General features: G+C 31.3%; 2 protein-coding genes across 4 annotated transcripts in view; one reads left to right on the forward strand and one right to left on the reverse strand.

Moving 5' to 3' along the window:
• LOC129228121 (phosphoribosyl pyrophosphate synthase-associated protein 2-like) overlaps window positions 1-3,641 on the reverse strand; it is a 28,785-nt gene extending 25,144 nt beyond the window's left edge. Inside the window, exon 1 of the mRNA XM_054862766.1 lies at window positions 3,213-3,641. Coding sequence (XP_054718741.1) covers window positions 3,213-3,289 — 77 coding nt within the window. The 5' untranslated portion in view covers window positions 3,290-3,641. The remainder of the gene's footprint in view (window positions 1-3,212) is intronic.
• A 65-nt stretch (window positions 3,642-3,706) lies between these two features.
• The window catches only part of LOC129228122 (putative RNA-binding protein Luc7-like 2), a 40,996-nt gene continuing 16,754 nt past the window's right edge, over window positions 3,707-27,948 (forward strand). Inside the window, exons 1-3 of one of the 3 annotated variants that reach the window (XM_054862767.1) lie at window positions 3,707-3,901; window positions 20,583-20,677; window positions 27,598-27,696. In XM_054862767.1, the coding sequence (XP_054718742.1) occupies window positions 3,841-3,901; window positions 20,583-20,677; window positions 27,598-27,696 (255 nt within the window). In that variant the 5' untranslated portion in view covers window positions 3,707-3,840. Of the gene's footprint in view, window positions 3,902-20,582; window positions 20,678-24,930; window positions 26,855-27,597; window positions 27,697-27,948 lie in introns of those variants that run through there. The other 2 variants (XM_054862769.1, XM_054862768.1) reach the window with 2 other exon arrangements.

Consider the following 27,948-nt stretch of genomic DNA (forward strand, 5'->3'; position numbering starts at 1 on the left):
GCTTTCCTAAACTCAATACAGTATTTAGTGTATCATCTCAACTCCCTGTCGATAACGACTATTGTTGTATTGTTGACTATCTTTGCTTTTCGTGACTGTTCAAGGCTTTTCTCAAGTCAAATCTTGAAGTAAGATTTTTGCACAAGATTGGCAAATAATACATGATTTGGCTGATCATTTTCCATTTAAACGGAACTTTAATGTAATTAATGGTTTTTGTTATTATTTACGCTGATTGAACACTTACTCATTATCCAATCAACCAGCAGATCGCCAAAATTTTTGCGGAAATATTTCCGTAGCTGATGCATTTGGCAGTTTTTTTCAATGTCACTGTTTTTGAAGCCAAAGACTACGTCATAATGTTTTTCAGTTTTCACCATGTAAACAAAATATCGCCAATCAAAGAATCTTTAAAAAACTTTTTTTACTGTGTTAAATAATCCAGCAACTAAATTAGGCAAATCCATAAACAGCACAAAAACTTCCATTAATTTTTCCTTTTTGCACAATTTCAAACAATCGCCAAATTTTACTACTTATTTTGGAAACATTTCTGATGAAACTCTTTAGCGCCATTTTATGGTGACCAAAAGTATCTCAGCACCTGGCGATAATATCTTTGTAACGAAAATTAATAGATCGTTTTACAAAGTAAGGAAAGAAGGAGGGAGCATCATCGAAGGTATCCCAAAGCGATTCCCGCAAATTCGGTAAAATCGCACCAAGGGCCACAATGATTGAAATTTCCCGAAATAACTAAAGCAAGTATAAGGGGATTACGAGCAACGTCAATAGCAATACAGAGAAGGTTTTAGACTCCATGTTAAAAAAAAAGAGTATCAACAGATTAATCTTTTTAAACATGAGAAGAATAATTTCATGTTTTGGAAATTTGTATATGCTTAAATATAGTGCTCTCGTTTCTAAATCAATACTACTTTGTTCTTTATACTTATTGCTATTTTACTTTTATGGGTAAGGAAGAAACTCTACTTTTAATCATGTCAAAAAGATGTGTTTTAAATTCTTTCACTTAAACCAGAAAAAAAAAGCAAGTAACGATTTTTTCTCATAATTATTACTGACCCAGGCAACGCCGGGTATTTTTGCTAGTGCATATATGTATTTTCCGGGACTATCAAAATGTGTTCAGAATATTGGGGTGTCCACATTAAGGAGTGTTCAGATAGAGGGAGTCCACTGTATATGTTAGCAAACAAGTTTTTTTTTGCTTGGTAGCAAATTTATTTTGGAAAAATATTTGTAAAGAGAAAATGATGGTTTGATTGAAAATTATCTTTACAACTACACTTCATAATTTAAGCCAATGCTAAGAAATAAAGAATGATTTAAGTTAAGTCAGTGGTTAAAAAAAAATAAAAAAAAAAAAAATTAAAAACAAATGTATCTGACTAAGTTTAGAAAACATTACACACCCCTCCTTTAATGAAAACATTGGTCTGTTCCTGTTATTTTCACTTGTTCCCAATGCTTTTTAACCAAAGACCCATAGAACGATTTTTTTTTATTTTCTTGGTAGTGGGCGTGGTTTTGTTGTTTTTTATTATGCAAATTACACTTTAGAACCCCCGGCCACGGAAATATTCAAATGACATGCATTTTATAAACTCTAATTAATATATTTTAATTAGCAATAACACTAGTCCAAAATAGTGAACAGTACTCAGTATACTGATTTAAATGATTTACTTCAGTCATGATTTAAACATAATAAGAAAAGTAATATTCTCAGTATAATAATTAGCTGCACCTAGTGATGTGGATCGGGTAAATACCCAGCGGGTAGGTAAATATTTTTTGGGTATTTACCCAAGGCCTGGGTAAATACCCAAAAACTGGGTATTTAATAAAAAATGCAAAAAAGCAAATGAGAATTTTTTTTTTTTTTTAAATCTAAATATGAAATAATTGGTAAAACTGATATATACATATGTATTACACAGTTTATAATATTTTTTATTGGAAGACTTGATGAAATCATTAAAGAAACATATTGTGAACCAAAGAACCTTTCTTTTCAATGTCATAATTGGAGAAGTATAAGCAATTCATTATGAACTTCAGGATTTCAAAATCACAATCTAGGTTAGTCATATCCAAAATGAAAAAAAAGGAAGCATGAGGGATGTTTGGAAGAATAAACTAAGAAGTTATTAAGAAACTATGGTGTTATTTATATTATTGATATTTAAGTGATATCATGGAAAATATAGAAACAGTTTTCACATTAATAAACAAAAAAAAAAAAAAAAGCAGCAAAATTTTCTTTTCTGTTGCCTTGCTCATTTGCATTTGCTCCCCTGTAGGGTGGGAAGGTAAATATTTTTTTGGGTATTTATCCAAAGGCAGGGTAAATCCCCTAGTAATTGCGCATTTTGCAAAAAATTTTTAGGTAGTATTAAAAGGTGACTATTATCTTTTTTAAACATAAACCCTAAAATAAAAGATTAAAAATTTTAAATGTTTATGTATATTATGTGTGTGTGTGTATGTGTGTGATACAGAATACACCTGAACAATTGAACTAAGTTTGGAGGAAATTTCTGCATAAGATATAGGTAAATAAATTGAGCGACATTTCGTTACATTTTGATGTCATGCAGGGACATATTACTGGGTTATAAAAGACTAGGACCTTAAAAAATTGATGTTTGCTTTTTTTTTTTTGTAACCAGTTAAGCTTTTTTCTTTTTGTAGAATGGCTTTTTATATCTGAAATTTGGCTATCAACATTGATTAGGCATATCCAACACATTTAATGTGAATATCATATTAGATTGCTAAGCTGTTTCACACAATAATTCTTTAAATATGTGATCAAAATACAATTTTTGGGCAAAAATTTATTGTTTTGTATATGGTTGGTTGTATACATAATGGAATACATACAGAAAAGTATTTTAGATGAACATAAACTTTTGAAATAAATACCCGGGTATTTACCCATTTTGGGTATTTACCCAGGGTATATACCCTGGGTATTTACCCCTAAAAATAAATACCCGGGTATTTTACATCACTAGCTGCACCACAAAATATCCCAAGTAAAGCTGAAATCCGCATAAGCTTATAAAACTAAAGATCTAGAGAGGTTAAGCATTCTTCTTGGCCGTTGATGAAAGTACTTTTGGTATTTTTGAACAGCTGATACAGAAACATAAAATAAAACGGTGGAAGTAACTACTGACCCAGCAATCCTTTGAGCCAAATCTGGATGAGAATTCCCAGCAAGGATTATAATATCAGTGGAGCCGGGGATGTTCATTTTCGCTTTGATCTTGCCGTAAATGCTAAGGATATATATTTTAGTATCACTTGAACTGTGGGCAACAAAACAATACCATCTGTTTTCCACGTGATATATTATTGGAGAATCAATGAAAACGAATTTCTTTCGAAACAGAATCAATAACAAAACTAAATCATGAGAGCTTGGAAAAGGTTCAACATAAAACCGTTTATCTCACATTATCATTTATCAATCTTTCAGTGCATTATCTTTAAATGCTCAAAGTGCACGGAATTTTTATGATACGGACGTAAATCATCCAAAAAAATCAACAACAGCCAACAGCAACAGCATTGCTAGAAGCCATTGCCAGATTCTAAATTACTCTAAAAGAAAATTAATTGTGATTAACCTCGACTGCAACTGAAATTTTTAATGTTGTGTTTCGTTCGTTGGTTTCCTCAATTTGCGACGCCATGTTTTTATATATGAGAAAGTGGTAAATTGGATGCAGTATAGAAATTAACTGGATATTGTATATAAAATCTCTTCCGATCTTTTGTAAGTTTGATTGGAACATCGTCACAATGTCGGCTCATGAACAAATGCGAGCTATGTTGGATCAGTTGATGGGAACTGGCAGAGATGGTATGGTTACCTCACGAAAATTTTTTCATATGTCACTGTATATTCGATGTGCTATTGATTATTGTTAAAAATTTGTTACTGTATCTTGTAATTACAATGGAAGGGGGTTTTTGGTGGATCAGTTTTGTTCGTTTTTTATAATACTCGAAGTATTTTCGCAATTAGAATGATGTTACTTTTCATTCCACTAGAGACGTACCGAGTAGTACTTAGGCCGAGTACCGAGTACTCGGCCTTTCACTACTCGGCCGAGTTACCAAGTGCCAATTATGTTTTAAGAAGAACCACCGACACACATGTGATGAATTTTGAACTTATTGGAATAGTAGTATAGACCTCCTTGTCCATATAATAGTTTTTAAAACTAAATTCCTGCTGAAATTTAATTACCTACGCATTATTTTAAAAAAAAAATTTGTGTCAAAAATTTTACAAAAAAATAATTTTTAAAATTAAAATAAATAGATAAAAGGTATGATTAATCAAGTTGGAATTAAAACAAATTACAGTAAAATCACTCTAATGCCGACACTAACAGGACATTTTTTTTTTGTCTGCTGCAGAGAGGTGTTCGCAGGACAGGGGTTTAATAATGTTATTTGCATTGGAACTGGGGAATTAAAAATTGTCCGCCTTTAAGGGGTGTCTGTTAGGAGGGGTTTCACTGTATACCAATCAATTATAGTTCTAGTCCGCCAAACATAAATAATCTTTAAAAGCAAATAAAACAAATGTGCAGGAACACTGCAGACACGTGTTTCTGCCCCCCCCCCTGTACAAGGAACGTCTTTTTCAGTGCATAACATGTGAGCTAAAGAATGTAAAGACATTTGACAAAAAAAATCAGACTTTTGTCGGATGCCTTTAAATCTATGAGCTTCCTTTTTGTGCATTGAAAAAGGAATCCCTTGTAACGTTAAAACATGTATCTGCAGAGTTCCTGCACTGTTCTTTCAACATTGTTTTATTTCCTTTTATTTTTTAAGCAAAGGTATTTATATTTTTTATAACTAATTTTTGTTTGTAGCAAAAATCCATTTTTAATATGAAAATTCCATATCTTCTATACTTACCTTTTTTGCATAATTTTTAATAAATAAGTTTTATTAACTTTGGGGACATTAAAATAAAGATGTATTCCATTGAATCATTACAAACTTCATTATTCTCAAAATTAAAATTTGACTTATAAATTTTAATTGTAAATGATTGCAGAATATAATGCTTGCTCTTTTTTTTTTATAAATTTTAGTATCTGTCTCGGACAATATTCAATTTTTTGCAACTACTCGGTATTGGCCGAGTATCTGATCAGAATTCGGCCAAGTACCGAGTACTCGGCAAATTGGCCGAGTACCGAGTAGTTACCGAGTACTCGGTACGTCTCTACATTCCACATATAAAAATAGTTCATTCATAATATCTATACATATAATAAAATAAGATGTTAGTGTATAATATAGTAAAAATATAATCTTGGAAACACTACTTTAAACCAATTTTTCAAAAAACTATCTGCTACTGAAAGTTAAAGAGTTAAAGTTAGATATATTTCAACAAAATTTGACATTTTACTTGTTTACATTTCCAAATTTAAACTTCTATTTGTTATTAAACATTTAAAGTGAAATATTTTAAATTACTTTATTAATTACATATTAAAATTATTTCTGTTCAAAGTGTGTTATGTACAATTGTCCTTTGAAAACCAAGAAAATGAACATGCTAGTCACGCCCGTGCTAGAGTTTTCAGGTTATTAGCCATACAAATTTTAATGATGAATCTTTTTCTTTAGAAAACTTCAATTTGCACTCATGTTATGACTGCACAGCATACTCTTCATAAAAATTTCTAAGCCATTTAATATTCATTCTACAACTGGTTTTAGCGGCGGGCAGTGATTCCAAATTAATACTTCAGGGCAATTCCATGGTGTCGGACGAAAAAAATTAAGAAAAATTTCTCAGTTTTAATTCTATTTACCAACTATAAACTATTCCAAAATGATCAAATTTATTTACAGGATACTTACTACATCCCACTGAATAAAAAATCATGTTAGTTTTTCAAAATAGATCCCTAGAGTATAAATTTAAAAAATTTAAAGAGTTGGTGTCGGACGTAAACACACAAATAGTAAAATTGATGGTTCACTTAAAAATTATTACAAATCTGTGAATTGGCTTACATTTTAATTTTAAAAACAGCATAATTGTAAAGTGCACTTATAATTGAAGCATATTTCACAGTTTTCAAATGATATTATAAGGAATAAAAATTTTTAAAAAATAATTTTAGCTTGGTGTCGGACGTAAATTGTTCATATTGGATATAAACTATTGCTCTTAAATGTAAATACATAACAATGATTACAGTTATAAATATGTAAATTACTAGTCGACCCGTGCGGAACTCCGCACTGTGCTTCAAATCGTTTCATAAGGCATTTCGCTCTTTAAAAATTTCAGAAAGAACATTATAAAGAAGAACCGAAAAAGTAAACGGAAAAACGTAAGCGCACAAAAGAAGGCATGAAATTTGAAGACATCAGTAACAAAACCTCGTTAAATACAACGTTGTGATAATTTGATCATCGCTCACCTTTTGATTGTACATATTTTCAATGCAAACATAAATATCATTAAAAGTGTGGCTGAGTGACTCGGGAAAAAGCAGTAATTGTGCATATGAAAAAACAGGTTGTGGCAAATACAGTCCTGCCCATGTGAGCATCTGACGGGAAAAAAAGAAACATTATTGGCACGGGTTCGAACTGGCGCCATTCTGATTAACAGCACGACACTCCAACAAACCTAGCAATTGCGCCTTCCTTTTCGGACACTATTCATTGAAGGAATGCGTAGTAAAAAACAGCAAAAAAGGCTTTTTGCCGAAAAAAAATATATATAAGATCATTCGTCTATGTTTTGTCATTAGCCAACATAGTACGATTTAAAATTATTCGTAACGCATGGCATTTGGTTAAAGAATGAGGAAGATCTCACGTAGCAATTGAAACAAATATTCTAAAGAAGTAATAAAATAGATTGAAAATAAGTGTTTTTATTTTTGAATATTGAACTATTTTCCACAACAGGCTGCTTTAACCGTTCCAGCTTAAATGCCCGCACGTGTTTCGCTTTTAATCGAACACTTAAAATTCAAAACCAAAACCAGTTGAACTGAGTCCGTTTTTTAAGTGTGATTTTTCAAACGTAGATAAAATGTTTTTTTTTCAGCCGAAAGCAGAGGAGTAGAAAATGATTTCTTACTAATGAAATTGATAATAATTTCAATGTTTTATATCGTATTCGAATAAAAAATTAAATGTTTACTGGGTGAAATTCGTAGTTTCAATTTGGCGTAATATTTTTTCATTTGTACAAAATGTCGAACACTGCTAATAGAAAAATCTACATTTCAACATACAATGAAAATGTGTTTCTGCACAAAAAGGATTCCCTTGGAGTACTAAATCTAATACATTTTTATGCGTACAATATGCTTAGTGGTCTGGACGGTGTCAAAGCTTTAAAAAAAAAAGGAAGAACACCCTTCGATTAACATTCAACTTATCCGAATGATAACTGTAGCCATAAAGGAGTCGAAACACTAAGTAGCATTCCCATTGCATTTCTTTTATTATGTGTGTTATCTGTTGTATGTTATGAGTACATGTAATGCGTAACATTAATCTAAATTTGCTATTGGGCAATTCCACCGTTACGGACGTAACAATCACAGACTTTAAACACACATAATTTCAATTTGGTTTCATAAAGAGCTACAAATTTTTTTTCTGTTGTATAGTTTGGTGTTATTAATGCTATCAAAAATTTGGGTGCAGATTGCTTTATTAGAAAAAGTGACAAAAATTAAAAACTGCCTGTTACGGACGTAACTCAGAAAACAGCAAAATGCATACATTGTCATACAATTGCCAATATTCCTGTGAATTATTCATAGATTTCTAAAATTTTCTTTGAAATACTTGTTCTTGAGATTTCAAGCTTTCTAAAACCATAAAGTTTTCATGGATATTGTTTGGAAAATTTATGATAGAAATTTATATATTTGTTACGGACGTAACAAAAAAGTGTTACGGACGTAACATGTCTGATATGGTAATTGCCAAAGCAAATAAAAGCTTGTGTATACTAATAAGTTTTGTTAAGAGAGTGCAATGGTCTAGATTAACACATTATTATGCCCATTTAAGTTACACTTTAATAGTTTTTAAAGATTTGCGGAGGTAGGGAGCATCTCCCATGCATATACTAACCACCATGTAAATAAATATAAAATATAAATTGGTGCGTCATAAAAAGTGCAATTATCCAAGGGGAAATTAAGCAAAACAAAAGTGGAATTATTCAGTTACAAATAAATTTTTCAAATTTTTAACATGAACATGGAAGGAGAGGGGGGGGGGGGGCTTCTACAAGAGAATACTTTTACAGTTTAAGAATTTTCGATGATTTTCTCTATCTCTCAACAAACATATTAACTGCCAAATTTCTTTTAAAGTTTAACGGTTGCCTTTGATTTCGATCGCTTTTTAACAGAATTGGCACGTTTTTGCCAACGGTGGAAAAAAATTGTCGAAACTGACATAGGAAAAATGCATTTTGGCCAACATTTGCCTAAGTAATCTAAATCTTGCTTCAAAACTAAATGTGTTTTATCTGAGGATCAGATGTAGCTAGTTTAATAATATTTAGTACTTTTAATTCTAATCTAATCATTCTTTTTAATTTAAGTTTTAAAACTATAAAATATTCAACACATCAATGAAACAGTAATCTAAATATTATTTTTTTGTGGAGAGTAAATAACAATAAAAAGTAACTCAGTAACTTTGGTTTAAACTATTCAAACAGGACAAAATTCTTATCTCTAAGTTATTAAATAAGAAGTCAGGGGTCGATCCAGCGCGAAATTGGGGCCGCTTTGCGGCCCCTTCACAAAATTCCGCATGGAAAAAGCGGCCCCTTTCACAAAATTCTGCGTCGCAAAAGCGGCCCCTTTCACAAAATTCTGCGCCGCAAAAGCGGCCCCATTCACAAAATTCCCCATCGCAAAAGCAGCCCCTTCACAAAAATTTATAAAAAGGCAGCCTTTTCACAATATTTTTTAACCGCAAATGTGTACGCATCTACGCGGAAGCCTACCCCTCTTCCACCTTCCCCCATCTTATCTTTTTGCCTGCTGCGTGAGGTGTTTTTGCTTGAGAGCGTCAGGGGGGGGGGGGACGAGAGAGGGACGCTTGTGATTGCTGGCTAGCAAAAATCCAAGAAAAATAATGAGCACGTGATAAAGAATTGATTCGCTGATTTTCTGCTGTTCCACGAGTGCGAATTGAAGACTGACTCATTTCACGCCACGGCAAATTAATCGCCTATATTCTGTTGGTTTGATTTGCTTCAATGACCAAATACTTCTGAATTAAATATTCCTTTGAATCATTGTAACTTTCAATTGTGTCTTAGTTGCACGCATCCTTCCTTTATCCATATTATTTTGTCAAATTATGCACTTTTAATTCTCAAAAGTAGTTGTAAATTGAAACCTTGCCAGTTGCAGATCTTCTAGTTTTTTTTCCTCTTTCTTTCTTTTTTTTTAATTTAATTTTTTTAAAAATATTCACCTGTTTTTTCAATTTGTTCCTATTTTCTTCAGTTTATTTTGAAAAAGTTTAAGGTTTATAGTTGGGGGGTTATCTTACGGAACGGACGAGCAAAATTTCTGAAAATTATTCCCGAACGAAGGTTAAAAAGAACACTCGAAAATCTTATATTTTCCTTTTTTAATCAATTCCATAGAAATTCGCATTGAATACTGGCGCATGCTGATGCAAATCGTATTGTATGGCAATTAATTAAATCCTGTTAGAGTATGAGTGACTACGCGGGAAACGCCGAACAACCGATTGGCGAAATTCCCTGTAGTTTGTAGTAGATACTGTCCGTTCTCGAAAGCTCACTTGACACGATTGCATTTAATGAAAAAAAAAGAAAAAAGGTGTGATTATTAGGCCAGGGGTACCCACTTTTTCTCATATTCTTTAGTTTAAAGCAGCGTTTCTTGATCTTTTTTTGAATCTCGGACCGGTAGAACTTCGTCAAAAAATTTCACGGACCGGTAGAAATTTTTATTATTTTTTTTCACTAAAATAAACTAATCTGTTTTGTCCTTTTTTTTAAACAAATGCCAGAAAGAAAACCTTTTTACTTAAAATAAACTTACAAAAGTTAATTGTAAGATTTTTTTAAATAACTTACACACTTTGAATGTAAAAATAAGCGCAGCTAATTTGTGTAAATTTTCATAAGCGAATAAATCTTATAGAGAAACCACAAAACGTATGCAAAGTGATGGATATATTATTGCATAAAATATCGTATAAAATTATCAATAAAATTAAAATAAGGAAATTTTATTTTATTGGAAACGGGTATAATTCTTCGAAGATCGGCCAAATTTTCTCGTGGACCGGTGCCTGCGGAGAATTGCTGGTTTAAAATACATTAGTCATTTTTTCTTTCCTGCTATTTTTCTTGTAGACTCTACGCGTAAGAGCAAAAGATAACTTCCAAAGTCACGCTAGTTTGAGCGTACAGCATACAGTAAACCAAAAGAATAACGGTTTTTTTTTTTTTTTTTTTTTTTGTAGTTGAATTCCTAGATTCCTTCTTTTATTGATAAAATACAATGCCAGCTGAAAAATATCGTCGGTCATTCTATTTAATCTTGCTGTCTTCTTAAAATAAATATGAAACTTCCAGATGAGCAATTTCGGAATTTTTTAACGCATGTCCGCTAATGGTGAGCAACGGGAACAGCGCGCAAAGGAAGTTTTATTGAGTGGGATTTTATTAAAAAGTGGCGGGAATCGCGTAATCTGCAGACGATAAATTAAAAAAATGTGGCAATTGTATATTATTCCAGTTCGTTTTCTTTCTCAGTATTAATTTTTCTTTTGTAACAGATCGTCTGCGATCCCAGGAGCGCAAACGATATTTTTCGTAGTTAGCTTGTTCGCGCCTTCGCGTGTTTAAGAGGACATTTTTTAGGCGCATCAAAGATTAAATTGATATTCTATTCGATTATAATTTGTGTGGGAGCGGATAATGGATAATTTTAGCGGATAATGGAGCGCTGGAGATAGCAGCCGCAATAATCTCAGTTTGGAGAGATTGCTTGTTCGTTGCAAATTATTCTTCAAGAAATTAAAATATGAAACGAGGACGTCCTGCAACGGGAGGTACCTCCCGAAATTGTGCGTATTATGTTAAAAAATTTCGCTCTTCGAACGTTCGGTCCCAAAATATTGTGAATTTCTTCAAGTCAGCAATTAACAACCCCGATAAAATCGCTACCACCACTTCATCATGCAGTAACAGTAACGCAAATGTTCCCGTTTTGGAGGGCTCGGGAAATGCGGTAAAAGATAGTACATCAAATGACAGTGAGGCAGTTCGCGAAAGTATAACGATTTTTGAGCAGAAAATACTGGAAGTGAATCTGGAGCAACTTCAACTGATGATGATATTGAGATTGAGCCATCAAATAATGATTCAAGCATTGTATTTGAGAGTATAAATGGAAATAAGAAGCATGCAATAAATAAAAAGTACATTGCAAATTATGAAAAGGTGTATAGCTGGCTTTACTATAGTTATTCAGCTAAGGGTTTTTTGTGCAAAATATGTTCATCTTTCATGAATGTTAGTGATTTGAACAAACCTTGAGTAAATATTGGAGTTGATATCAAGAAAAGCTGTCACCCTATAGAGTTTTAAAAAAACATGAGTGCAGCAAAAATCACAGAGAGGCTGTCAATATACAAAAATCTATTGCAAAAGAAGGAATTCTCAAAAAAAATCTGAAAGTGAAGAGACTGGATATGAAGAAAAAAAAAAAAAACAGAAAATTGATTGGTAAGTTTATTCAAATTTTGTACTTATAATCATGAAGCAATGGGCCATTTTTGAGAATTTTGAATCTCTAGTTAGATTTTTGGGGGTAAATTTAGATGACAATGAAATGAAAAAACATTTGCTAACTTGTGGTAAGAATGCCACGTATTTATCCCACATTTCAGTTCAAAACATTTATCTTTGAAAATACCAAAATTCCGTTGTTTTCAGGAAAATCCTAAATTTTACTTTACTTACGCAATATATATTTAGTATTAATTTGTGTTGAGTTTCGAAATCCAATTCTAAAATAACTTTACTAAAAATAAAATTCTTTTATATGCTGTTTTTATATTTTTATTTCTTTCGAAGATCTTGAATTCCTTACATGCGCCATGGTAAATGAATTTTTCGCATTTTTGATGTTGACTGTACCTTGTTAAGTGGCAAACAAATAAAATTTCTTTATATATTTATTAACATCATTAAATTGCAAAGTTTTAAACGAAATACCTACTCTGTAAGAATGTCAAATGTCAAAAAATTAAACGCTGAATGCTGGTGCAATATTATTTTGGGTTTTAATTACTTTTAAGTTTTTCAAACACATACATTCTTCTGTGTTAAAAAATATGTGATATCTTTGAGTCTGTTCATATTGTATTTATTGGGAGTTATCATTACGTTCAGCAGCATGTGCAATTTTCATTGATCTAAAAGTATTTGAGAGGGGCAAACAGTAATCTGTTGTGAGACTTTCACCTTAAGAAAGTGTGCCTTGCATATGTATATTTGTAAAAAACAATAAATGTAATGTGTGTCAAATTACGAATAAAATGTTAAGGGTCTTACTTCCCCCCTCCCCCAGCGCATTTTCTCTAGGCAGCTTTCAGGTATTCTTCAAGAACTTGCAATCACCCCTGAAACCTGTCTAGGGCTTTTCTATAACGATACGACAGCTAAAAATGCTTTTATATAATCTTTTCCAAGAAAAAAATCACAAGTTTTACAAAAATAAAGAAAATTCACAAAAATATTTTGCTTTTTCACAAAATGGGGACCCAAAAAATAAAACCTGGATCGACCCCTGGAAGTAATATCAATTTGGCTATGCTTTCAGAATGATAGAAGTTTGAAGAGAAAAACTATACTTAATATCTGTAATATAAATTTAAAAAAAAAAAATTATTAATGAAAATTACGCACAATATGCTTTGGATTTCATCGTGTTAAATGATCAAGTAATTTTCACAAAAATCTACTTGGAGAACACTATTCTTTTGTGTCATAGTGCATTGATGAAGCAAAGTTTAAGAATTTAAGAAACCCTCTAGAATATTTTTATGCACGTTATTAAGCATTAATTGCTAATCTAGAATTATTAACAGCAATTGAATTTATTGCATGATTTGGAGGACAAAAAAATCATACCTTGAGATTAACACCTCAGAGCAACAGTAGGATATCTTGGTGTTATTCCTAGGATTAGATGTCTTAATGTTGCTCTGAGGCGACGATGTGTATTTCAATAATTTAAAAAAATGAAATTAAATATCCCCTAATATTTATAAAATTTTGAAATTCACAGTGTTAGAAGTTTTGTTATATCATATTACATGTCATACCCTATATTTTCATTGCCCATCCTGTGCTTTTTTTCTTTTTAATTGGAAATATACATGTGTTACGGACGTAACGTACTGCTTTTTGTTACGTCCGTAACAAAAAATGTTACGTCTGTAACGCCATTTTTTTAAAAACTAAAGAAATTCTAATGTTTTAAACTATGGTAAACAATTACTCTAATGAATTGCTAAAAGGACAAAAAAGGATTTCTTTTAATTTTGATTTTTTAGGAAGTAACGACAACTTTTGCTAAATTTTTGTTACGGACGTAACATTGAACTTCATTTTTTTTTAAATTTAAATTGCCTGATTTTATTTTGTAAAAAAATAAAAATAAATGCATGTTATTATAGTATTATGTTAATAGTTTCAGCTGTATTGCAATTAATTTTGGTTATTTTTATTTTGCTATTAGAAATAAGCGTTTGAAAAAGGGGTATTTTTTTCTGATTGTTTTGAAGATCCGACTATCATACTTCCAACTAGGAAAAAAATTTATTATTTAATTTTTATTCAAAAAGCAATGCAATATTCTGAAAATACACATTTCAAGCTTTACAATGATGTATAATATAGCAAAATAACTGCAATATGAAATTTTGACCTACTGGTTTCACTTTTCATGGAATTGCCCTATTATGTCGGACAGCCCGAGCTTGCCCGAAGTTCAGTTAGTTTATAGCCGAACACTCTACCAAAAAAAACCTATCAATTTAACCGAACAACTAAGTCCAGTGCTTTTAAGCTTTATTTAAAAACATACACACACACACAGGTTAATTTTATTTTTTTTCTTGGCGAAAGCGAATCAAAAAATTACAAAATTGTATTAGAACTTTGCTAAAAAAAAAATCTGCATAAGAACTTCAGGCTGTTCAAGGTTTTACAACAGCAAGGGGCGTTTCCGGAAACTTGATTTTTCGACCTAAGTCTACTTTTCGTCATTAGCTGGCCTAATAAATTTTAAAATGAGCGGCGAATAATATATAAGATAAGATATTGAACAGAAGTGTTTTTTTTTGTTTTTTTGTTTTTTTTTTTGAAATTTTTTACAATTTGTTATCGCAGGCTGCTTGAACCGTTATGACTTAGATGGCAGCACATGTTCATCATTTAACAGCATGATTAAAATGCAAAATAATTTGAACTAAGTTTTTTTTTTTAAGCACAGCTTTTCGTAAAAATGTGATAGGCTATTTGCTTTTTACAAAAAGAAGAAAAAAAGTATAGTTTACCCTTCAAATTGAGGTAGTAATTTTTTTACTTGTACAAAGAGTCAAAAATTCATTTGAGGAATCTATGTTTCAATATACGATTTATTATTTTTTTTCTGAACAAAAAACAATTTCCATTGTACTCTGAAATCTTAAACCTTATACTTATATATTCGCTTACATTATGCTTTAATTTTCTTACTGGAGCCAAAGCTTATATAAAAAAAAACCTTACAATTAGGAATCAATTTAGCTTAACGTTGCATCAAGTTTTCATAGCAGCAAGGACCGTTTCCATCATTTATTCTACTTCCTCATATTTGTTATTCTTTGATATTAAGCTTTCGTGTTGGATATAATTTGAGGTTAATGGCCTACAGCTAAGCTGAAAATTAGGCAACTCATTTCCAACTAAAAATTTGAGGTAGTGGTCTGCCCGAAGAAAATAAAACATGAATCATTCTTTACACTGAAAAACATTTATTTAACATATATTGAGAAAATGAATACAACACAATGATTTGTTCCCCGAAGAAAAATTAAAAAAAAGATCTTACAATAAGTCCGTGCATGGATCAAAAGTCCTGTCGATGTTCCATGGTGACACCTCACCGGTAGATGGACGGCATAGCAATTTCCACCAGAATTGCAGGCTGGTCAGTTCATACCACGTGAGCAACAGTTCACCACATCAGGAGAAAAAACATATCGAAGATGGACACGATCCTCTTTCCCCGGATAACAAACGACCCACATCAGGGAAAATTATAACTTTTCACTTTGATAGACGTCATCACAGCACGCGCTTTCCAAACTGAAGACATCAGCAGTGCATTATTCAGGAAAGATCAGACCTCACCTGAGAGGCCAGTAGCGAAAAATTTATGATGACATTAACAAACACATTCACAAAACATCAACAACACAAGACGAGGAGACGAGTAAAAGAAAAGTAGCAGTGCCAAGCGATCGAGCTACGGCCGGTCTGCGTATTTATAGCCAGATTCGGCCTTTCTCGAAACAATGTGACGTTACATTATTTGCATATTGCCAGAACAACACAACTCGGTAATCACACAGCTTGCCGGTTGCACAATTCTTATTTAATTTGACATTCAGCACTCAACACCTCAACATGGTTTCCTCACGTGACCGACATGTGCTCAGTCGGAAGTTTACCGACGTCTGCCGAATGACGGCAACCAATCATAGCGTGCCACATGTTTTTCCGAACACTTCCGATTCAAACTCGGACATTTGAGTGTCGGTGGCAGGTGGATGGGATTTCCCGCGCAAGGTTTTTCTCCCGGAATGGCAAAAGGTAAGTCACAAAATGTTTTTTTTTAAAAAACATTGGTGAAATCCTTCAAGAACCAAAAATAAAGGCATTTAGCCCAACAGTTCGTGTAATGCGCGATATTTATCTAATTTTTTGATGCAGATTGTTCGGACGTAGGCCCAAACACGCATTCTCCTGGTTACCAGTCGAACGCTCTGCCAATCAAGCTATTCAGCTCCGTCGGTCTCACTGCAAGTTAAAGTTATAAATTTAACCGAAAACTTCATTCTGGTTCTTTAAAACTGGTTTTTTGACAGAAAAAAACAGTTTTTAGGCCGTGGGTCTATTTTTCGTCAGTAGCCTGCATGATTAGCTTTAAAATAAGGTGTAAATCAAAGAAATCGATCAAGAATTGAGGAAGATCTCGCGTAGAAACCAAAAACAGGCTACAGAAATAATATATAAGGATAGGTTACATATACTGAAACAAAATTTACCAAGTAAATTCAAAAGTAGCGTTGATTGGGGGAAGTGGGACACTGGGGTAAGTGGGTCACCCCCCCCCCCAAAAAAAACTGAAATATCCATATGGTTTTTATACTTTTTTACATTGATCATGTCATGGTTCATCATAGTGATTAGTTTTGCATATATTTAGGTTACGTGGAATTTTTTTTCAAGGTCAGAGAACTTAGTCAAAAAAAAAAAATCTGAACAATATTTTTTTGGCGATTTTATGCAGCATTTTTCGAAGAAGTGTTTCCCGGTTAGCATTAATTTTTTTATGGTCATTAAATATTCATGCACAGTTTAACTTAAAGTGCATACTGCAATCAATTTTTGAGTAAAATATTATTAAAAACTGTTTTAGAGGAAGGGCCCCACTTACCCTGTAAAATTTTTCTATAAGACGTCCCCACACTATGGGGTAAGTGGTTCCCTCCCCTAACAGTGAGGATTTGAAAATCAAAAGCAACTTTGATGAAATATTTGTATTAGTGAAATACAAGACAACTGTGATGACGTAGTAGGAATTAGAGACATACCGAGTACTCGGTACTTGGCCTACTCGGCCAATTTGCGGAGTACTCGGTACTCAGCTAAATTTTAATCAGATACTCGGTCAATACCGAGTAGTTGCAAAAAATTGAATATTGTCCAAGACAGATATTAAAATTTATAAAAAAAGCACAAGCATATATAATATTCTACAATCATTTACAATTCAAATTTACAAGTCAAATTTAAATTTTGAGAATAATGAAGTTTGTAATGCTTCAATGGAATAAATCTTTATTTTAATGTCCCAAAAGTTAATAAAATTTATTTATTAAAATTTTTGCAAAAAAGTCAAGTATAGAAAATATGGAATTTTTATATTAAAAATGGATTTTTGCTACAAACAAAAATTAGTTATAAGAAATATTAAAATACCTTTGCTTAAAAAATAAAAGGAAATAAAACAACGTTAAAAGCCAGTGTAGGAACACTGCAGACACGTGTTTTGGCGTTACAAGGAATTCCTTTTTCAATGCACAAAATGTGATCTCGTGGATTTAAAGGCATCCGACAAAAGTCGTATTTTTTTGTCGAATGTCTTTACATTCTTTAGCTCACATTTTATGCACTGAAAAAAACATTCCTTGTAGCGCAGAAACACGTGTCTGCAGTGTTCCTGCACATTTGTTTTATTTGCTTTTAAAAGTTATTTATGTTTGGCAGTCTAGAACTATAATAGATTGATATAATTTGTTTTAATTCCAACTTGATTAATCATACCTTTAACTTATTTATTTTTAATTTTAAAAATAATTTTTTTGTAAAATTTTTGACATAAACAAAATTTTTTAAACAATGCGTAGTTAAATTTCAGCAGGAATTTAGTTTTAAAAACAATTATATGGACAAGATGGTCTGTACCATTATTCCAATAAGTTCAAAATTCATCACATGTGTGTCGGTGGTTATTATTAAAACATAATTGGTACTCGGTACTCGGCCGAGTACTCGGCTACTCGGCCAAAGTGCTACTCGGTACGTCTCTAGTAGGAATTGATAGTTCAGCTACAAAAACTGGAGATAAGTTATCTGAAACTTACCTGAAAGAAAACCATCAAGATTTATATGGGTTGAATGTTGATAATGGTTCTTCCTTAGCCAACTTTAAGTAGACGTAGTCATTTAGTGTTTCCAATTTCTTTTCCCACTTATAGTTTTGGCAAATTTGCCAAAATTGATCTTAATCAACTGTGTTACGTTCATTCAACATATCGTTTCTCAAAAGGGGTCCTACTTACCCCTATCAACCCTAAATGTATATACAATAAATTCACCAAGTTGTTTTTTATGCCTGTTTCGCTTTAACTTTGAAATTAAAAGCAAAAAAAGAAGATACACAGTTGAAAACATATGTTGTTTAAAGGAATGTAACAGTGTCGGACGTAAATGGTGTCGGACGTAAAAATTTTTTTACGTCCGATACCTAGATTTTAGTAAAAAATATTCACTTGTTACAAAATGAAAATAGGTTACATCAAAGAGATTGAAATTCTTACTTTGTACCCAAAAATACATGTATGTAGCTTTAAAATTATTGCCTCAGCATAATTAACTGCGCATTTTAGTGTCGGACGTAAAACACTTAATGTACTCCAGAGGAATTCTTTTACAAATCAAAATGAATTATATTTTGACACATTTTTGCAACATCACCAGCAACACATTGTATCTTTAAATGGTTATTCATCTCATTTTATAATATTAGTATGTATTTTTTGGAAAAAACAGAATTTCTTGAAGAGTCACTAAATATGGTTTGAAAATACTCAGGATGTTGACCTTGGTTTAACCTGCTATAACTTATTTATAATTGAAGTGATCAAATTTTAGACTGGCATTTCAAAATATACAACTCTTTACCTTTAAAATGACACCTCATTTGTTTAGAAATTTTAATTTTGAAAATTTGATCATCTGGTTGACCTTATCATGGAATTGCCCTTCATTTGCCAGCACTTTTGTTAATCTCTTGCAGAATTTCGACTAATCTTTTGTCTTATTTTTGAGGTTTGAGCAAATAACTTGGAGTTACACAGTAACTATTTTGAAAGAAAACATATGTCTCTAAAGCATTTTAAGAACATTCTTTTATGTAGTAAAATAAGTAAATATGCAAACAGAATTTATTCATTTTTTAGTCGTTTTCAATCGTAGAAAATCGTTGAAATAATTAAAAGATGCAAAAGGATTGAAATCTGAAACACTGGAAGTGATTTTTCGTGAATCCTGTTTGCAATGTCGGGACGCCTCCCAAAAATTAGAGTATTTATTATTTTTTAAATAAAACTTTAAATAAGCTAATTTAAAGTAGCTTACGCCGAAACAACTTCCAATTGTGATTTATATTAAAATATGTACAAGATCCAATAGGATTGAAAACTCAAGCACGGGATACAATGCCCCACTTTGTATAATTAGAAAGGAAGCATATATCCAAAAGTAAATCCATTCATTAAAATTTAACATAAAATTAGCTGACTAAAGTAGCCTGTCATAAAATTACTTCCAACTGCCAAAAACATTAAAATATTTACAAGATGCAAAAAAAATGATATCTCTATCAAGAGATGCAATTTTTGGCGCGAAGTACAATTTCAAAGTTAGCCTGGCTTCAAAAGCAAATTCATATTTTAAAATTAAAATGTAAAACAAATTCATCTAAAGTATCATATGTCAAAACAACTTTCGCTTTTCAAAAAAATCAGAATGTGTACAAGATGCAAAAGGATTGAAATCTCAAACATGAGGTGCAGTTTTCCCGCGATGTACGATTACAAAAGAAGCATCTATCCACAAAAATAAATCCATTCATTGAAATTAAACATAAAATAAGCTAAATTAAGGTAGCCTGCGTCAAAATAACTTCAAATTATCAAAAATATTAAAATTATTACAAGATGCAAAAGGAATGAAATTTCGATCTCGAGATGCAATTTTTCGATCGAAAAATGATTTCAAATTCAACATGGCTCCCTAAATAAAAAATCAATCATTTGACTTTGATTGCGTTTGAGGTTCATGTCTGCTGGACCGCAGGGGTTTTTCACTTCCCCCCCTGAATGGAAAGTGTCTAGCTACGTGCAGCTGGTTTTGTGCATCAAACGAGAGGCATCAGTGAGGAGAGGGGCAACATTTCAACTCTTCTTGCACGTGAAGTTGCACATAGCGTGACCACCACAGCTTAAAAAACTGGTTACGAGGCACAATGCAATAACATTAACGCAGGGGGAATTTTTTTTTTTTTTTTGCCACCCATTGGTGATCAGCACTGAAATTTTTAGTCGACATTAAAAAGTTTTGGTCGCCATTTGACGAGCAGCGACCGCTAATCTGCACCTCTCGTCCTCTGATTGTCCAAATAGCAGGCCCGGCCATACTGCCAATCCTAATATGTTATTGTCACAAGCATTTGGGGAGAGTTATAGTTTGCTCCTAATCGTATCTCTTTCTTCCTTAGCTGCAATCGCCATTCCTCATTAATCATCTCATCACTTCACGATTTGTGAGCTTGATTTAATCATATTTGTTATAATAAATCCATGTTGCCAAAAAACTTTCTGTAACATTTCATTTTTTTTTTCAGGAGAAAACAACAAATTCAAAGTCCATTTTACAGATCAACGGGTGTGTAAAAGCTTTTTACTCGCATGCTGCCCCCACGACATCTTGGCTGCAACTGTAAGTAAATCGACCTGTTGGGTATGGGCAGGTTATTTAGATTATTATTTAAATCAGTTAATTGTAAAAGTCATTTAAAATGCAGTGCATCTTTTCTGTAGTGTTTAATTGTATTTTCAGTTTCTCAGCTTAGTTTTCTATGTATGATTGAAAATGTAAGATTCCCATATTGTGAGTGTGTTAGGTCAATGTACTTTTTGTTCATGGAATCCATTTCTATATTTTGTTCTTCATAAAACCTTAATTTTGTATGAATATTTTCATAGCAAAAGGATTTTGCTACAAATTTAAATTTATTCATTTATTTTGAGACATTTGGACAAAGCTCCCTCTCCCCCAATTACAAATATTAATAATTTAAGGAAATAAAAATGAAAATTATACTTTAAATATACTTTTTTTCTTATTAGTTCTGTCATTGGTTCAATTAGGCTAATTTTGAGTGTAGCATTTTTTACCTGGCTAAGTAATTTGTTCCTTTTTCTTTTTAATGTATCTGGAAGATAAAAATTAGTACTCTGAATATTTGCTTAATGGGAATAGTTTTTTTTTTTTTTGGTTTCTTTCTTGCATGTTTTAGTGTGTCTACTTTTTTAAAAAAAAATCTAATTCACTTCGCTTCATTTGTATTCAGTCGTGAGTTTTGTCATCCAAAATCACAACTACTCATTGACAACAATTCCACCTTTTGTTTAAAAGTAATACAGAGTTGCATTTAAAATGAGATTAAATTTGCTGTAGATGTTCAATTTAGATACTGTCTGAACAGGGCCATAATCTGTATTACGAGCTGTTAACTGCAGTGACTCCTGAAGATTGTGATGAAATAAAAATAACTTAAATTGCTAGAACATGACAGTTCAAAGATGTACTGCATTTCTTTTGTTTGAATGTTAGTAACTGTTGTGTCAGAAAGCAGATCTTAAATCGTCCTTTTTAATTTTTTAGAGATAAAAACTTAATTCAAGTGTGGTGTAACACGTGAGTATTAGATAAAGTTGGCACCTACTGTACGTATTCATCCTTAAATTTACCACGTTTTATTCTTAACTAACTGGCTTGGATTCTTGCCCCCTTGTGTGATGTAATTGGTTTACACCTTTGCCAAATTGATAAAAAGGGCAAAACTTTAGGCTTTATTTAGGTAGCTCAGTAATTAAGTTATTATTATTATTATTTTTTTTTTTTTTTTTTTGCTCTTTAATTTTTGCCTTCAATGTACTTCTCGTTTAGTTTTTATGAAAAGGCTTTATTAGCATCAATTTAAGTTTTAAAGGGATTTATTATCTTGAAATAAATAATAAAATTTAAAAATTATATATTTTCTTTTTAAATAATAATTATTTTTTATTTGTTATTTTGTGTATTGTATATTTTTTAACAAGGAATTAAAAAAATCTTTTAGTTTTATAGTTAATTAGATTTTAGTTTTTGACACATTATATTAGTTAATTATAGTCTATTTTATATATTATTAACTGGGGTTATGATGTTCCATAACATCTGAATGTTTGTTCTGAGAATTTAAAAAAGCTATCCTTTAGTACAAAAAAGGCAACAATTTTTTAGTTAAAAGAAAAAAAAGTTTAAAATAATGGTATTTCATTCTTTTAATTCCTTAATAGAAATTTTTCCGCCGAATGTTTAAGGTATTAAATTAGTAAATTGTATTCTAAGATGAACTACTGCGATTTATCTGAAAGTAATTTGATATCTACTATTAAAGTAATTGATAAACTTGGGTTTTGACCAGTTGAAGTTGTTGAAAAATATTTTTAGTTGCCTTAGTAGTTTATTTCAGTGCTTCTGAAATTCAGAACTTGTTCCATTCAGAATCACCCTTATCACAAACATTTTTCTCTTCATTATCAGAAATTGATTTAAAACAAAAATTACAAACTAGTGTAAACTCTTATGTTCTTTTTGACCAAATAAATTTCATACTCTTTTGGATAGCTTTCATTAATCATTTGTAGAACATTTTCCCTCCATACAATATTATTTTTAAACCCCCTTTTTGCTGTTAACTGTTAACCAAAATTCATATTGGAGTTTTACTGTTATCAGCATTGGTTTTGTTACTTCAGCAGTTTTTGCTTCTAATAAGCAGAACAACGGTGATTTTAATAAGAATGAGACAATGAAGAGAATCTTTTCTTTTAACTATTTTATCCTTTCAACCAAGGACTGAAAGATGAAACTCCCTTCTCTAATACTATTTTGGAAGGTCAGTTAAGTGAGGATAAATCATGTGTAGTGGAGATAATTAGCTTTGTTTTCAAAATAAATACTAAAATTAATAGAACTTGTTCTGCCTTCAGAAATTAATGCCTCACAATCTTTTAACTATTGCTTTGCCGTTAAACCAAAATGTAATGCTAAATCTCCATCATATGGATTGTTTTTAACCTAATGGCTATTTTGATAATTGCCACTATTTAAGTAGGGGTGACTGGGCTTCAGAAAATTCTGCATATTTTTGCAATTTTCGATCCGCAAGTTTCAGAATATTCAATCTTCAGAATGTTCCCTTTCTTTTGTCACAAAGACTTTATACTCAAACTTTACCTCAAGTTAACAAGTGACTTTCTACTGTCCTTACTTAAATTGTCAAATGTGACTAGAATTTGAAAACTTTTACCTTTCTTTGAATAAAATAACATTTGAGATTTTGAAGAAATTGAAGACTTCATGTGAGATAAGAATTTTCAATCCTCTTTTCTCACACTTTTCTTTATGTACATGTATGATGTTTGAAAGTGAATGCTTACTCAATGAAAAAAAAAATTAACATAAATTAGCACTTTCATCCCCAATATCGCTCCTACACTAAAAATGTTGTTTTCTTCAATTGCTATTGCCCATCATGCATTTCTGCTGATATTGGAATGGGGCCAGTTTAGCACCAATGAACATGTTGAATTCATTTGAGGTATATTCTAACTTTTAAAATGTATCATCAGCAAGTCAGATTGTTGATAATATATTTTAAAAGTAATATATCATCAGCAAGTCAGTCTGCTGATATTGGAATGGGGCCAGTTTAGCAACAATGAACATATTGAATTCATTTGAGGTATATCCTAACTTTTAAAATGTATCATCAGCAAGTCAGTCTGCTGATATTAGAATGGGGCTAGTTTAGCAACAATGAACATGTTGAATTCATTTGAGGTATATCCTAACTTTTAAAATATATCATCAGCAAGTCAGATTGTCTTGTCAAATACTGAAGGAAATATAGTCCCCCGAAAATTGTCTAACTTTTAATGTGAATAAAAGAAGTGAATAGGGACAACTTTACCTTATTAAAATATAAGTGTTTTAGTATTTTGGGGGTTTAATTGTTATATAACACATACTAAAAGAAGTTAAATTAACCTGTCTGCCAGTTAGTTATGTTATTTTTCTGCTTTGAAGACTCACTTTCTAGCTGTTTATTTTGATGTGTGTGTAGTATTTTTGAAAGATACAACTCTGTCTCTCTATAATTGGGACCGCTGTGAACATTTGCAATTTGAAGCTATTGGGAGGTTCTGGTGAGTAACATAAAAGCCTTAGTCATTTCCAGACAATTATAAATTTGATGAGAAGCTTTTCAAGGATGAAAACAAAGACTTTTCTACTGTCTCTATGAGTCATTTTCCTTCTCTAAAAGTGCAGTCTGCTTTAAAGTTTTGTCTCTGATAGTTTCATATTGTAATTTAGATTATTTCTGTTGTAAATTGACAAACAAGAGACCACAGACAGATTTGAAAGTCTTCAAGTTATTTTCATGTTCTCATGGCAGGATTCAGATACTGCTTTGAGAACTCTTTTTGGTGGTAACCTAAAGCAACCTTTTGCTATTAGCCAATCATTTGTTGTTATCTGCAAATTTTATGAACGCAGTCATATATCACCAATCCTCAACATTAGCATCAAATCATCGACATTTGAAAGTTCAGTCCCTACAACATGAAAGTATGTATAGTTATGGCAAATCTAACCTGACAGCGTACATAGTGCTGTGATAAAGATCTGCATAGTCTTTGCAATGCTACCAAGCTACTTTGTCCCAACTGTAGTAAAACCTTAGTTGGATAACATATTTTTATTCAGTAAATAATAAGCTATATGTGAATAACGACTTGAATAGTGTGTAAAACAATTTGCATACCTATATTCAAATTTACACAAATAGAATTGTTCACTTGTGCAAAGTTTAAGGGTTTGAATATAGGGTTATCAAGTTTCAAACAGTTGTCCAAAAAATAACAATGGATTTTCAAGCAGGAAATACTTTTTAAAAAAGTAGCAGTCTCTGTAGTGAATCATCGAGGTTATGATTCATTACCGGAAAAAAATAAATAAAAATCTTTATCAAAGATTTTATCCTTTTTTTTTGTTAAATTGATTGCAATCTTGTATGCTTTCGTTTCAGCTTCTTAGTTTAAAACTTCAAAATTATATTTTGTTTATTTGTTTTTCATTTCATTATATCAGCTGCATTTTTCAAAAAATTACATGAGATGGAAAATGACTCATAAAGCTGCTGAGTGAGTTAAACTGTTTCATTTTTTTATATTGTGCTTTATTATGAAACTCTCTTTAAAAGATATTGATTTAAGCATGTAATAAAAAATATTTACAGCAGTTGTTTTTTGTCTTTAAATTACAAAGTTTCTAAGCTGTATAACATGTGTAAAATATCCATGACATATTTTTAAATTAACCATTGTTTTCTGTTTTTAATGATGGTGCAAACAATTTATTAAAAAAATTAAATAAACAAAATAAAAAACAGAGATATTGACCCTAACCAAAACTTATCTGTAACAGATGATTCTCTTAAATTTGCTAACCGGAAATCTGTATAAGATTTGAAATTCAAACAGTGAAATGTAGAGTAAAGTGCTGTCTAGAAATTGTAGATGGCAGTAATGTTTCTAAGTAATCGTAAATACTTTTCATAAAGAAGAAATGAATTTTGATTATAAAGATTTTATTGTAAGGTTTGATTTTCACTGTGAAACTGCTATGAAAGATAACCCTTATGCAACCCACCACCTCCGTTAACGACCAATTTTCTAAGACGTCAATGTTTTCTCATATTGACTGCATGTCAAAAATCCTCTATAAGAGACTAAGCAGCCCTTTGTCAGGGGCCAAGCTATCTCTTAAACTGAACGTTTTCTTGCTTTTTCCCTTGTTATATATTAATCAATTTATTTTTGAATAAAGGCATAAATATTTGATGTTTTCCTTGCATGGGTACAGAAAGCTTTCAAAAAAAAAAAAGGGAAAAAAAAAGCTTCATGTTAATTTCTAAAAACATGAAAGATAAGAATAGGAATCTCCTCAAAACTAAAAATTAATTTTCAACAAGTTGCTATGGAAATAATCAAAAAAAAAAAAAAAAAGAAGGAAAAAAATAAAAGAATTTATTTAACATACTGCAAAAGTTGGTGCATTGCATGTGCTTTAAAAGAGTTGAAAAAGATTTTCTAAAAGATGCAACAGTTCTTATAAGCAAAATTCATTAAGTAAAAGCATAAATGATAGCTTAAAATATTTTTGTTATTAATTGTAATTGTCATTATTTAAACAATCCAATATTGACTCTTTAAGCAACCATCTCTCTTAATAGCTAATATTTTTTAAAAATAACAGTTGATCATTCTCAAAAAAATTTACTCTATGAAGGCTTTGATTTAAAGTATTATAATTATTTTTATGCTGTGATATACTATATCGTAAATCCGACATTATAATTTAATTTTTAGCTCTGCCGTTTATTAAAGAATTGTTTAAAAAACTTATACTATTTCGATTTTGTCGGATCGTGTTTCTGTGGGTAGGTCTAGATCTGAAGAGCTGTATACTAACACTAAAATATGAACCTCAAACTACCGTGAGTAGTGAAATGTATTCATCCTAATGATCTATCATTTAAAAGTATGTCACTGGATGTTTTCTCTGTATACTAATGCACGAACCAGCTGAAGTATTGCCTTACATGGAAATCTGTGGCCAGATATTTTAAGTGTGCACTGTGGATCTTGGCGAGGGAGTTTGCTGTTGGGTGGGGGCTTTTTTCCTGCATTATAATCACACCTTATCGTTTTTCCTTGAAGGCTTCATCCCTGTGGAAGATATGTTTGAACCTGTGGGTCAACAAACTTGTTTCTCCTATTGGTAAAAACATGCGCTTTTGTTTCGCTTGTTTACCACTTTGAACTTTACAGCAAACACTGGTGAGAAAAATCTGTTTCTCAGTTGCGAGCAAAAGCAAGAAAGAATTTCTTGAATAATTTTCATGATGTCATTGAATTTGAGTCTTTCTAAGCATGCAAATGGTTGTTGAAGTTGCAAGATTTTTATTTTCATCATCTGAGTATCTAAATACAGTAATTTAATTATGTAAACAGCTTTCAAAATTGCTAAATAAAAGATAATATAATTTATCTTATAATCTTAACAAATTCATGTTTACTTTTAGCCAAAATGAGTGAAAAGAGAATTTTTTTACGTGCAAAAGAACATTTGCTACTTTTATGTTACTTCAAGGAACATCTGTTATTTTTAATCAAAGAAAAGAAAAAGTCATAAAACATGTCGCATTGCAGTATAAAACTTCCTAACAGTTAGAGCAAGAAAAATGAATGCCTTTCTTCACTGCAATAATGAAAATGAACTAAATGACAAATGTGTGGTTAAGAAAGACTTACAATGCTAAGAAAAATTTCGCTTTTTTCCTTTGGAGGCCATTTGAATTGAGAATGTAAGACAGTCTTAGATTTGTAAAGCTGTGGAATAGCCGTAAACAAACCCATCATACTTTAATTTTCTTATCATTGTTTGCTGTGAGGTTTGATTTGTAGTATTAAGCTAGAAATTGAATCAAATTTATGAAACTCACATTTCTAAACCTTTTGCAGCGTATGGATCTTGGAGAATGTCCAAAGCTTCATGATTTAGCATTGAGGGCGGACTATGAAAATGCTTCTCAGAAGAAAGATTATTTCTATGATGTTGATGTAAGTTTTTATTTGATTGTAATTTGAGATGATCCAAACACTTTATATTTTGAATAATTATTTTAGCACTTCTCCCATATCCCATACCAAAAAAAAAAAGGACTGGGTGCTTCCAAGTAAAATGGCTCTTTAAATCATTTTTTAATGAACATTTGTTGCTAAAAGCTTTTTTTTTTTACATTTTTTTTGTATCATTATCGCATGCAGAACCCAAATATTTTTGAAATGCAAATAATAGTGTTATTCAGTAAA

The sequence above is a fragment of the Uloborus diversus genome, chromosome 8 (assembly GCF_026930045.1).
Source record: "Uloborus diversus isolate 005 chromosome 8, Udiv.v.3.1, whole genome shotgun sequence".
NCBI lineage: Eukaryota > Metazoa > Arthropoda > Arachnida > Araneae > Uloboridae > Uloborus > Uloborus diversus.